The following is a 13,548-nucleotide window of genomic DNA, read 5'->3' on the forward strand; positions in this document are numbered from 1 at the left end:
CTGTAAGGGTTATTACAGCCCATTATCGTTATGGATATTGTGGGATATCTTTCGCATAGGGGTTTCTAAATTAAGAGTTGAAAATATCATTTGGGCTTCGGTGTATCAATAATATTACAGCAACTTCCTTTTTTTTTCTGATTTCATATTATTCTGATGCGGACAATATTTTTCTAAATACATATTATTACTTATTACATAAGTTATCTTGGATACAGAACAAATACAATTAATAAGCTGGGCGAAAAGAATTTAATTGTACTCTATTTACTTTAAATGTATAAATAGTGTAGAAAATCTAATCAAGGGGAAAAAATGTTAAGCGTTCTTTTCTCTTTACAATAATACTTAAAGCACATAATTTTGTTAATTAGTAAGTGTCCTACAAAAAAATTGAGACGAGTGGCCAAAAAACGATGTACAAGCAGGTATGAAGTTGGTTGAAAAATCATATAATATAGAGCATAAAATGAGGCGGTCTATGCTAATAAACTGATGAATGACAGATGGTTGATAAAATTGAAAATCAAATTACATTATTACATTATATAAAAATCACGAATTATGAACTACAGAAATATTCAAGATACGAACGTATAAAAAAAAACCAAATATTAAGTTAACTCTTATAAATTTCTACCTAGCAGGTGAATTTCGTACATACTTTTAAATCCTGGTAGATTATGCAGGGAAAGATTGAAACCCTTCTAAATATTGATGATTTACTTCACTTATTCAAACATATAGTTAAATGTCAATACATGATTGGTTAAATATTCTAATATATATATACATGTATTGAAATTAAAATGAGGTTAGGAAAAATCCTAAAAACGTTACCACGAAAAAAAAATATAATAAATTCAAACATCGGTACACGGTCGGGATGTGGACTTACATCGAAAGGGCGATCCCTCCGGGCTTGTTGATCATTTCGTTGTGGTGGAGCACCGTCTCGTTCCACGGGATATCCAGGAAGTTGAGAATCTCGGTCAACGTGGCCCGAGGCCTCAGCACCAATTGCTCGTAGTACACCATCAGGCAGTACCCGGACCCGACTTTGTTGCAGTTTTTGTACATGACACCGATGGCGTCGTCCCATTTTTCCAGACACTGTCTGTAGCTGTTCAAGTCGAAACCGGTGATTGTCACCTGTATAAAACGCGAAAAAGAGTTGTGTTAATAATTCCTCGATATCAATATCATAAAGGAATAAAGATTTTGGGAGAATAAAACTTAATTATACAACAATTAACGTAACTTTTTACGGTACACATAATAAGCGCATAATTATATTATATATACTCTTGTATAACATCGTGACACGTGAAATAGTTATTGCAACAACGACACTGCAGTGGTTTTGAGAGGTTTTTTTTTAGTATTTCACATACGCGTACCATACCGTAGTAATCTACGAGAAATAAACAGGCTTCAAAAACTATTGCGAAAAACCCAAATGTTGTCGTTTACTAGACTTGCGGAAAAACATAAACCGAATGGAATTTATTTAAAGATAAGCAGTAGGTATGACTTGCATACGGTTAATTCGGATCGTTTAGATTATTTATTCTGCAAAGGAACTATAACGCACTGACACGTGTTCGACATTGCAGAGTACAATTATTTTAGTACCTACCTATATAGTCTCGCAAGAGCTGATTATAATTTATACGACGTTCATAATGTTTTCGACAAACTAACGGCGTTTGTATGCAAATCGAACTGTATACGTTCGTCCGTCGGATCGAATGAAATCGTTCGGCGATCAAAATATTAATCACCTCGTTTTATAACTAGAAAATATATTAATATGAAGTGTCAGATATGACGCAGGAACTGATTCGACTGTCCGAAGTTTTGAAGTCCCAGCGACCCTGCTCACAGCGGCGTATAATAATATTCGTTAAGGCACACCACCACCAAAATAACGACAAATTAAACCATAACACACTGTACAATGTAATAGGTACACATAATTGATTACACAATATTTAATGCAATATTCAAATTGTATATATTAAAGAAATATACGAAATATAGCCTAACACACCCCGCGGGCCGCAAAACGACCGACGAGAAAATACTTTTTAGGTCGAAACGAAAATAAACTAATATGAATTATGAAAGCGTTTTTGAGCTGAATAAAATTAACGCATCGTAAACGTATTAAATATTGTATAAGGCAGTCTCGTAAATAAACTTTTAAATTATTTGATTTATTCACAAAGTTTAATTATTAAAGTTTAACAAGTTCTGAAATTATTACGATATCTAAAATATCGTAGCATTCATTCACATCCGAGTTAGTTTTCGTGTGTTATATGATGTACTGCAGCTCGGACTCTGAGTAAATATTTTCACTAAAAAAAAAGGAGGTGTGAACGAAATTAGTTTTTTTGCTCAACACGTCATATTAATCACTATATTTATTTATAACGTTCGTCGAGCGACGACGATTTGTTCCAATCATATTCATTATCTGTGCGACGGAAAACTATTTAAACTATAAGAAAATGTCTCGCACCTAATAAAACGTCTCTAACCTACTTAAAATGTCCATTAGATAAAGACATAGGGTAATGCGATACTCGCACAGAGGTATATAATTCAATAAGTACACATCACATTTATTTCGTTTATTTTGTTTGAATTTCATACAATAAATATTGGGCACCACTGAGAGCACTCGTGCGGGTGCCCATGGTATGTATACAGTATCGACTCGGAATTTATTAGCATTTTTATGTACCTATATTGTTTAAGTTAAACACAAAAACAAGATCGCAATTCCGAAAAAGTGTATAGCTTAACAAGTGAAGACAAACATGCGTCGTCGAATAAATAGAAAAGCACACGTAGATTTTTATTTAACTCGGTAACCGTTTAAGTTATAGGTAATACTTTTGTGGTATACCACAAAGAACGAAAACATTTTCGAGACTCAGCACTGGAGATCAAATCGCTATAATGGCGATATGCGTTCATCGATTAACATTTTAAATCGATAAAACTCAATGGTCTCGTGTAGTTATGTATAATGTCTATATATAAATACCTAATATATGATAATACGACGTTATGACAATTTACATAATACACTATAATATTATACGGTTTATTGATACACGATTTGTTATTAGATTACGGATATCATGACCTAAAGCTTCAGCATTCGCTGTTATAAAATATGAACAGCATCCATATCGCTAACTTCGCAAGAACATTTATAAAGATAAATATTTAATGAACAAATGGTAAAAATAAATGTACTGTCGTAATTGACTGTGGATAATTCATCTATTACGGCGGACAGATAAATGGAAATGTAAAATATAATAAAAACAAAAACATATAAATATATCAAATACGCGTCCATTTGACAAAGCACTGACCAATGTTTTTTAAAAACAAATTTTAAGTTTTAACACATTTACAATGTATTTTAACGTTTAAAGCTATAATACACGTAAACAATAAAAACCGTAAAATATTTACTATCTATGCACAATTAATTCGTACGTGGGAACTGAAAAATGTTTAGGGGTAAAAATTAATCGATAACATTTTTTTTTCAAAACGTAAACTCACTTTACGCGATATGATCGAATGGACGGTTGCTCGGCCGTCGCGAACCATGAATATGTACTTGGCGTTGGGAAACAACACCTTCAGATAGTCCATGGACTTCAGCGCCAGCGGGTCCTTGTTGCACAGCCGGGGTGCCGGCACCCCGTGTCGCGCGATGACTTCGAGGATGAATGAAGCTACAGCGGAGTTGATGACTTCTTCAGAAACCCCGGCTTCCTTCAGCCGAAGCGACTCTTTGGACGACTTGTACCAGTGATTGCGCATCTGTAGGATTCTTGGCACCACCCGGGTCTCCTGGCCACACCTGCAGCGCACGGTCCGAGTCAAAAAGTGCATCGTAATATTGCAATTATACGCTTTCATTAGGTAATAGGCACATAAATACTGATATCGGGTAATATACTGATTAATAAACCAATTAAAAATTACTAATCACGCAGATCGTAACACACCTACGATATTTTCGTCCAATTGGACGGTATTCCGTAAATCCAATGAAAATGTTTTTACGCCTAAGTTTTTCGACAGAAACTCGACCGAACAATAAGTGCATTAAGCCGGAAATACCTTTCTATGTTTACTGAAGGTATATCATATTAAAATGTATAAGGACAAACACCGATATCCGTTCACTATAATATTGTAACCGAACGTTTATGCACCAGCGAGTTAGAGATTGTGTTTAAATATTAGAAATTAGAAATAACTTAAGTTATAGTACATTGAAAATACAAAAGTCGATAATCTCTTGATTTCTACAGCAACTAGATACGACTGGCTGGCAAAATACGTAGGTAAACTAATCATTCGTGTAAAGTTGGAATTCTGTGTGTATACCAAGTTTATTGTATTTTATAATAAAATAAAATAACATAATATTTGAATATATTGTGGTTTTATATCTATAAAATAAATATAATATTATATAGCTAATTTGATCAACATTTATCTAATTTCGTGATTTGTCTGTAAGATGGCAATTTTGTTAAAGAATGTTACATTGTAATGCCTTTTTGTTTGATGAAATAAATACATAATAATAAAAATAATAATAATAATAATTATTATTATTATTATGGTAGGTCATCTATTGTCATATAGGTATACAACATTGTTATTATATATTTATAATATGAATATTGTATAATCAACCAAATTTTTCAGTACAAAACCAATGTGCATTGTATTACGGAATTCATAACTATTAACTGCAAATTGGCAACTTTGTACAATAATTGTTTTTGTTTTTCATGTATATTTCAACTGTTATATTTACCGGACGTCCGGATGGGCGTCCAACATGGCTCTCATGAGCGTAGTTCCGGATCTGGGCACGCCGCCGATGAATATTAGTGGCATGTTTCGATCATAAGTGTAGATCTTCATGTTTTCGTCGGTAACGAATTTCTGAAAGAAAATAACAATACAATAAGCGCTGATAGTCATAGGCGCCCCCCCTCCCCATAGATAACATTTTAGGGGAGGTCAAAATAAAAAATTTCGGTAATAAGGTAATATTGTGGTAATATTAATTGAGCTACAAGTTCATAATATTTTTTTCCAGGGGGGGGGGGGGCAAGTGCCCTGTCTTCCCCCCCTCAATGGGCGCCCATGAGAGCGCTCTAATGGTATTTTAAAGAAACACAAAAAATTATTTAACAATAATTACAATATTTTTACAAAATTATTTTCCACCACGACCTTATTCTGCGACCAGATATTTATTTATTTTTTCTCAACGTAAATGCCGAGACATTAATGCCATTATTATTACTAAATACAATTTAGAACTGGCAATATGAATAGTTAATAACGACCTAAGGGGCGTTGTTCGCGGATCGGGGGATGTTTCCCGTTTATTGCACCAGTGCATTACATTTATAGTTATTATTATATACCATATAATGCGACATGGTTATAAATTGTAATATTATATATTTTGTGTAGGTCATCTAAAGATTTCTACAAGTTTTTTTTAGTGTTGTCCGATACTAAAAATGACGGCGCTGTGTTTGTTGTTCTGTTACGTAAACAATGTAAGCATTTAAGAAAAAAGAATCTCGACGGAAGAGCATGAAAGCGGTCCCGGCTGTTTGGAATTTTAATAAACTTTTGTTATTTTATAGAGGAATGAGTCTGAGAGAAAAATAACCGGCGATAATAGAACAATAACACAACGACCTATTATACTGGTACACGAGGGAGCAGACGAAAATATAATTTTTTGTTGTTCAAACAATATTGTATACTCGGACGTATATATAATATAGTTAATAATTGTTTCATTACACGAATTCGTGTTCATTTCCGATACAAAAATTCAATGTGCGGAAGTGAACAGTATTACGTGTATATAATAAATACATACGAATAGGTAGGTACGCGGTAGTAGAACGTTGAAACTATGTTATTCCTATAAAATATTTATCACGAAAAATTGGTAATGGGGCCAATTGAAAATATTTTTCGGGGACACGATGGTTTTAGACATTGTCATTTTTAAACAGTCGACAATGAAATAGCTACGTATTGTGGTTGGCGGTCAAACACAACATCATAATCCAGTGTTACACCAAACAAAACGCTCTATGTCCATTGAAATAAACTTTTTCCAAAAATGCTGAATATGTATAGAAACCGAGCATTCAATTGAGCATCCGTCTTGTCTCTCTGCACTGTATGCTCAATAAAACGTAACAGGAAATGTGAAATATTGTCATATAAAACTTAAAAACAATTATAAATCATAGTATTGGAAAAGATTCAGAACTCATTTAAAACAGAGCTCACATTTAAAACTATGTTAACTCTTATTTTTCAAAATTACGGTCAGTGTGACATTTCTTCATTTCTATTTTTTTCAATAGTTGTCGGTATAGTTTGTTCGCGTTTAGAGAAACAAATTGTAAAATTAAAAGTAGATAATCTCTTGAAAGTCTGAACAATAAAATATACAATCGATTTCCTATCACTAAAAGAGGCTTGGAAATTTTCTGCTCGAAAAAAAGTTGGCAATAAATTATATTAAATATAAAATTATACATGAAAAAAACACACCATTAAAAAACCACCACACTTTCCTCGTTAGTCACTTCATTCAGATTCTAAAATAATGTCAAACCTTAATTGATAACTTGAACACAAGGAATTCGAATTCTCGTGTGTCGGGTGTACACACGCGATGTTTAAACCTGTAACAGTCGTGTAATTATAAATTATAATAAATTATAATACTGAGCATAATATACTGTTGTAAGAGGGGAAAAAAACGGAAATCCGAAAACGTCTTACGAAATATTACACGAGTACACGACTCATAAATTCCGTAAGCTTTACAATATTTATAAAGAAGAATGTTTCAAAGTGATTCATCATGATATATAGGCAAAACGAATTAAGTGATTAATCGGTCTCGGCTTCAAATGTTAACCGGACATGCGCATCCTTTTAGTGCGACTCTAAATCATTCTCCCAAAAAAATGCAGCACGCCATGCTTAATGTTTCCATAAAGCAGGCCCGTTATTACCACAGAAATGATTATTGTATATTTGTATCGTCCTGTTCAGTTATGCATTCCCAGTGAGTAAGGTGATACAAATACGCGTCCGTATAAAGAAAAATAATATAATTTAAAAATATTTTTTTAACGCAATCTGTAGCTGAATCTATGATACGCGTATAAGGTATTTTTTTATGTTCAAGAAACACAAAGAGAACGTCTATAGGTGCACATATATAGGTACGTATTATAATATATAGACATCGTAAAATATGTCGTGATGTAGTTTGACAGTTATCGACGAATCCGATTGTTTATAGTTCAATTCGATTTACATGAAATTATCATAAAATAAAAAAAATACATATTATACTATGACTTTCGTACAAGATTTTTTTTCTATTTAATTAGATAGGTATATGCAATTTAACAAATTTATTTGCAGGTAGTATAGGGTTTATAAATACATATATTTATTACATTTATTACACCGAGATTATAGATTATTTCATTGCCCCTCGCGGCTATAATAATATTTTATTATATTTTATTCAGACGCACTAAAATAAGTTATAACATATATGGATTATAATATTAATGAACTTAACACGAAACAAAACGCTTTTCTTATCGTATTTTATCTTTACAAGGAAATTTTTACACCCAGCGGCCTGCTTATGGCACACAGTAAGTCAATGTGTACAGAATCTGCCATGTGATTATCGGTAATAATATAAAATATTGTATAGAGTAACTGATGCGTAGAACGGAGCTCTAAAGAGACATTTTACAGTGATAAATAATATTAAAATAGTTATATAGAAAATATTATAGTAAGCAATAATATGTATACGTATATATATATATATTATTTTATAAATAAATTTACGACTACGCATGTAAGGTAAAAAAAAAAAATTGTATTATTTGGGTAATAACAATTCTGAAGACGTCATGATATTATTATCTTTTAATTGTACGTTTAGAGTTAATGTAGAATTTGCGAGCGCAGTAAACGTGGGACCTTCCGGATCTGCGGTGCATAGAAATTATTATAATTTATAATTAAGCGATAATATTATACTATTATAATATGGGTACATGTAATAATAATTATTAATCAAACAAAATTTTGCAATAATCGCGCTATTGTAGAGTATAAAAAAAAACAATTTATCGTAAGAAAAAAATACCTAGTAGTCTTTATTTTTATTGAATATATATAGCTAATTATAGATAGTTGGCAATTTCTAGAAATTGAAATTGCCTTTAGTAAAACTGCACGATATAATCTATCATAAATTTGATACATTATTTTTAATTATTTTGGGTCGATATGTGCGAGGAAAAAAGTTTTGTGATAGTTAAAATGTTCAATACATTAATTTTGAGTCATAGCGCTACACATCACATACTACTTTATGATGATAATAATATTATGATCAATGATGTAACGAGAGGGATCCACGATAGGAATCTATAATGTTTCAAAACGGTAAGACCGATAATATTATATTATGTATGGGATATTTTACCCCTGCGGCCACGAGAACTACTTAAAATCGGCGAAATTCCCGTGGGGGATTCTGTATACAGATACGTAAATTAAATATGAATAAATCTATAGAGAGAAAATGATAAAAAAAAAAAAAACGATGTCAGACCATTAGCACTTTATTTTTATTATTTAGCCGTCGTTTCCACTGCAGTAGAACGCGTACCTATATCATATACAACTTAAAATAGAAATCGATTTTATTATTACTTAAAAAAAAAAAACTAGTAAAATATTATTAGATCAGTGAAAAACGACCCGGCGCTCTAGACGACTTTTTTCCAGAATGTACCTATATCTATGGAATTTCGTAAAACCGTAATAACCAATACGCACCTTAAAAAAAAAAAATTGCATGCGTTCTATTATTATATTAAAGCTCGATGCATTAGTTGGCGCGACCCCCGCTCACCCACCACCGTCACCGGAACTGCGACGAGGTTAGTACGAGCAAGAATCCCAAGTCCGCTCGGTCATATAGTTATACGAGTAAAACAATTTTTAAAATTAAAAAAAATAAATAAATGTATTGCAGGTATCGTAATAATATAATACCGTCGAACATTATATCATGTGCGGTATACTCACGTCTTTCGGCAACATGAACATGGTTTGGGGTTCGGGTTCGGGGCACGTGCGCAGCTTGTACGCCAGCAACAGTAACGTGCCGACGACCAGCCCGTACCCCAACAGTTTTCTCCGGCCGCGGCTCATTCTGCCCACATGGTTTACCACCTGCGAAACCAAAAAATCAAGTACATGAAAATTCGTGCACAAATAAAAAATGTAAAACGGACGTAGCAACAAAACGAAACGCCGTTGCAGTGCGGTAAAATATGTATAGGTAATAATATACTTTTTCATATTAGGCACTATAATTATAAATAATGTTATAATACAGGTATAATAAAACATAAAACCTATATTGCACGTATCGCTGGTTTTTTTTTTTTATTCACGGACACGTCGAATTATCTTTTATTTAAAATAATGTGGAAATTATATCGTCGGACGACGCGACCGGAACCAGGCGGTATAACCACGACGACGGGTACGAAGGTTTTTATTTGTTTTTAATTTTTCAGGCAAATGTCAATGCAAAACTGTCGTCGTCGACGATCGCGTGCGTATTATATTATAAAAATATTTTTAAATATATAAAACACAATAGTAATATTCAATAACATGGTGTACATGCAGCTGCATAGTTATTAATCTATCGTGCATACTATATCAGTAGATAACCAATCTCGATTTCGCTGAAAATAATTTCCTCCTGAAAAAGAGAGACGGTCGCGATACTCGCGGGGACAACGGCATTTCTGGAGGCGGAGATCGGTGGTCACGGCCGGCGACTGCGATAATAATATAATAATAGTATTATTGTTGTATAAATCCAGACGAAGACTAACCGGTCGAACGTTGGCGTTTTGTTTCGATTGCTGTGTACACAATAAATTCGCTGTTTAATCTCCCAGACACAAAGTCTAGCTAGATTGAAGAATGATATTACGCGTGGCAAGTAACTTTAAAAAAGAGTTATTACTTATTAGTAGACGAAACGGTCTTGCGACATTTAAACTGCATATCGTTGATACTATTGTTTATCATCAAATTTAATTATATTATACCAACTATAAGGTGCATAGATACAAAACTGTATCCAATTCCGTTATAATATGTTTGTATCAGAATTTAACCTTTAAAGACATTAATTAATGATTTTCAACGAGCACACAGTGTTCACATTGTGTAACTGGTGCGAAGAGGATAATGAAACGTTGCTTACATCTAACATTTCAAAACACTTTGAAGTAATGACATGTGACATTCAAAGTCTTATTTTAGATGCTTGTTGTAATAACGTAAAATGAATTAATATACAATATAATATATAACGATACAAATTACTACTGCAAGAACACGGCAATTCTACAAAAACACGCTTAATATTAAAAAAATACTAGAAATAAATTGTGCTTTGTATTTATTTTATTAAATTAAAAATTCACTTCACTGCAGAAGAGAATAAATTGCAACTTTTGTTGGACTGCAAAACCATTAGAAACCGCACTCGGATCCAATTATTATAATAATATATTGTGCTAAGACGTGTGGTGTGGATATAAATATTTTCGTATCGATGAAGGGGAACCGTTGCGAGTATGGCTACGAGGAATTAATAAGTTCTAAATATTTTTAAGAGTTCAAAAAACTGTAATTAGTGTTAAATCCATCTCGAATGAGTAACAATTACAAGTTTTTAATATTTTATAATCATCGATGGTAGTGGGTATAAGAGATAATACAAGTATACAACCTCATTACCTGTTGATTTAGTCTTGTCATGAATAGTGTTGTATTGATCTTGTTCTTATCAATTAGAACTGATCCAAGTTACAAACATTTGACGTGTATGATATTTTTTTAGATGGCCATAGTATAAGTTATTAATAAGTACTTATCGAGTATAAAATACGTGGAATATATTATTATTTATTACTGTTTACCTATTATGGTTGCAACAAAATTATTGTATTTTATTTGAAAGCAAATAAATAATTAAAGGTTAGAAAAAATGAACACAATTAATATATATGTTACATATAGGTTGTCACGGTATCGAATTATTCAAAAAATAACCATCATGCTATCTACACACATAATGTATAATTTAAAAAAAACAATTATAGGTGTACTAGCTGTTATTGGATAACCTATACAAATTGTACAAAATAAACATAAAATACATCGTTATGTTTTTAATCAAAGGTAGGCAAATGGGGGACGGAGTGGCCGAGTGGATAACGCGTCGGTCGCAACGCGCACCGTCGCCGGTTCGAATCTCGGTCACGGGTGGCACTTCTCTCCGGGCAGTCACGGTGTCTGGAGAGAGAGGCCGCCATCCCCCAACCGGGTATGGCAGAAACCTACGGGTGCCCACTAGAAATTCTGCCAAACAAACACACACGTGTTCCATAACCCTACAGTAACCCAACAGTCCCAAAAACCCTACAGTACCACAACCTACAGCTAATGGCCTCAGTTGCCGAAGCTTAAGATCAATAAAAAAAAAAAAAAAAAGGTAGGCAACATACGCGAAGTACACCACCTATGTGGTTTATTGGTTTATAAGACGTATCGAAGTGGTATGTATTGAAATCGCAAATATAAAAACGCGTATCTACCGGATATACAACATTATACAACTATTGAAATCGATAATGGGTATAATATATTATTATGACGCATAGCATATCGTACAATGTGCGACGACATAATATAGTATAAAATGTATTTAGGTAGGTACTTAAAAATGGAAACGAAACGGTTAACCACTGGTATGGTGGTTCGCGGTAGGTTTGCCTTTACACGCGTATACAGAAATAAAAATTACGAATTATATTATAATAACGATAACTGTTTTGATATTATTGTGCCGATACGTTATAATTATTGTGACGGACTCGGAGACGCGGAAATTGCTAACCTCGGTATGATATTAATTGCGAATGCGGTGTACATGTATATAACAGCAAGTTGTACTCATTCCATATCGGTGTTAACCAGTGATATATTTTTTTTTTTTTGGTCGCACTTGAACAGGCAAATCGCTATGCGTGAAGAGTCTGTCGGATGTTACGACCGTCGTTATGATAATAATAATATGTCATCGTCGTCGTCGTCGTCGCCGTCGGTCTGTCGTATAAATTATTATTTTTCGTTTTATCGTGGCGTGTATATAATAATAATAATAATAATAATAATAATAATATAACGCAGGACGGGATCGATCGATGTGACCTTTTAACAACAAATAAATAAAGCGCACACGCGTCCCAGACATGGATGGAGATTTATCGTAACGCCACAAAGTATGATAAATTGCGCGTCATTATAATATGCGGTACACACGAGCACGCAAACACGCTCGGGCGAGATTTCGGTTGCTTCTCGTTACCGCGGTAAGGCGTTGGACTACCATAATGTAACAACTGTTTACTGTAACATCGCAGACCCTATCTCTCCTAACCGCGGTAGTATAACATAGAAGATATGGCGACGGTTATGTGGACGGCTAACATAAATGTGCTAATATTTATTAATATACGCTCTCCGAGTGAATAGAATTGTGCTAATTTTTGGTCCGCGGTCGTGTTTATGTGTGTTATCATTTTTTTTTTTTTTTTAATTATATATTATTCTGTACCCCTATAATACAATATAATATTAAAATTATCGTAACGTAGGTACTGCGGTAATGATAATAATTATTGTCGAGAGGAGAAACGTTCGACTATTGAAATTAAATCGGATACATCGAGTGGAAGAAAAAAAGAAATCAATAGCACGTATTTAATGGGAAAACATAAATTTCAAGAACGGGCCTCGCGATTATATTATGTAGGTACCTACCCATATAATAAACGCGTATAAAAATCATAATCGTCCGCAGAGCGAAAAACCTATAAAAAATAATTTATTAACTAGGAAATAATATTATGTTACACGTGTGTGCGCGCCGCACTCGTATCGCCGATTAATCGATTGCGATTCGATTTAAATTTTAATGCACACACAATACAATTATACAGGTAGGTACGTTCCACGATTGAAGTAACGATAAAATATAGGAACAATAAATATTATAATACGAATGAAAAAATAATAAAAATAATATCAGAAATAATATGCGCGCACACAACTGCGTGAATTCGAGACAACCAACTCGATCGATTTTCCGCGTAAATATGATATAATAAATATTACATCTCAACAATTTGCAAATATTTGAAATTTCGTTTATTCAACCGTCGAACCAAACTTCTTAGAAAACGATTTTCTAAGAAAAAGAAAAACCTATCCAGGAACCAAGGTTCCCAGTGTTTCGATACACTGCAG

General features: G+C 33.2%; 1 protein-coding gene across 3 annotated transcripts in view; it reads right to left on the reverse strand.

Annotated features, from left to right (window-relative positions):
- The window catches only part of LOC111034213 (protein-tyrosine sulfotransferase), a 110,385-nt gene that overhangs the window by 1,906 nt on the left and 94,931 nt on the right, over positions 1–13,548 (reverse strand). For all 3 annotated transcript variants that reach the window (XM_022315323.1, XM_022315338.1, XM_022315330.1), the window contains 4 exons: positions 9,235–9,381; positions 4,868–4,998; positions 3,592–3,895; positions 899–1,152 (listed from right to left, as the gene is read on the reverse strand). In XM_022315323.1, coding sequence (XP_022171015.1) covers positions 899–1,152; positions 3,592–3,895; positions 4,868–4,998; positions 9,235–9,381 — 836 coding nt within the window. The remainder of the gene's footprint in view (positions 1–898; positions 1,153–3,591; positions 3,896–4,867; positions 4,999–9,234; positions 9,382–13,548) is intronic.

The sequence above is a fragment of the Myzus persicae genome, unplaced genomic scaffold (assembly GCF_001856785.1).
Source record: "Myzus persicae strain clone G006 unplaced genomic scaffold, MPER_G0061.0, whole genome shotgun sequence".
Classification (NCBI taxonomy): domain Eukaryota; kingdom Metazoa; phylum Arthropoda; class Insecta; order Hemiptera; family Aphididae; genus Myzus; species Myzus persicae.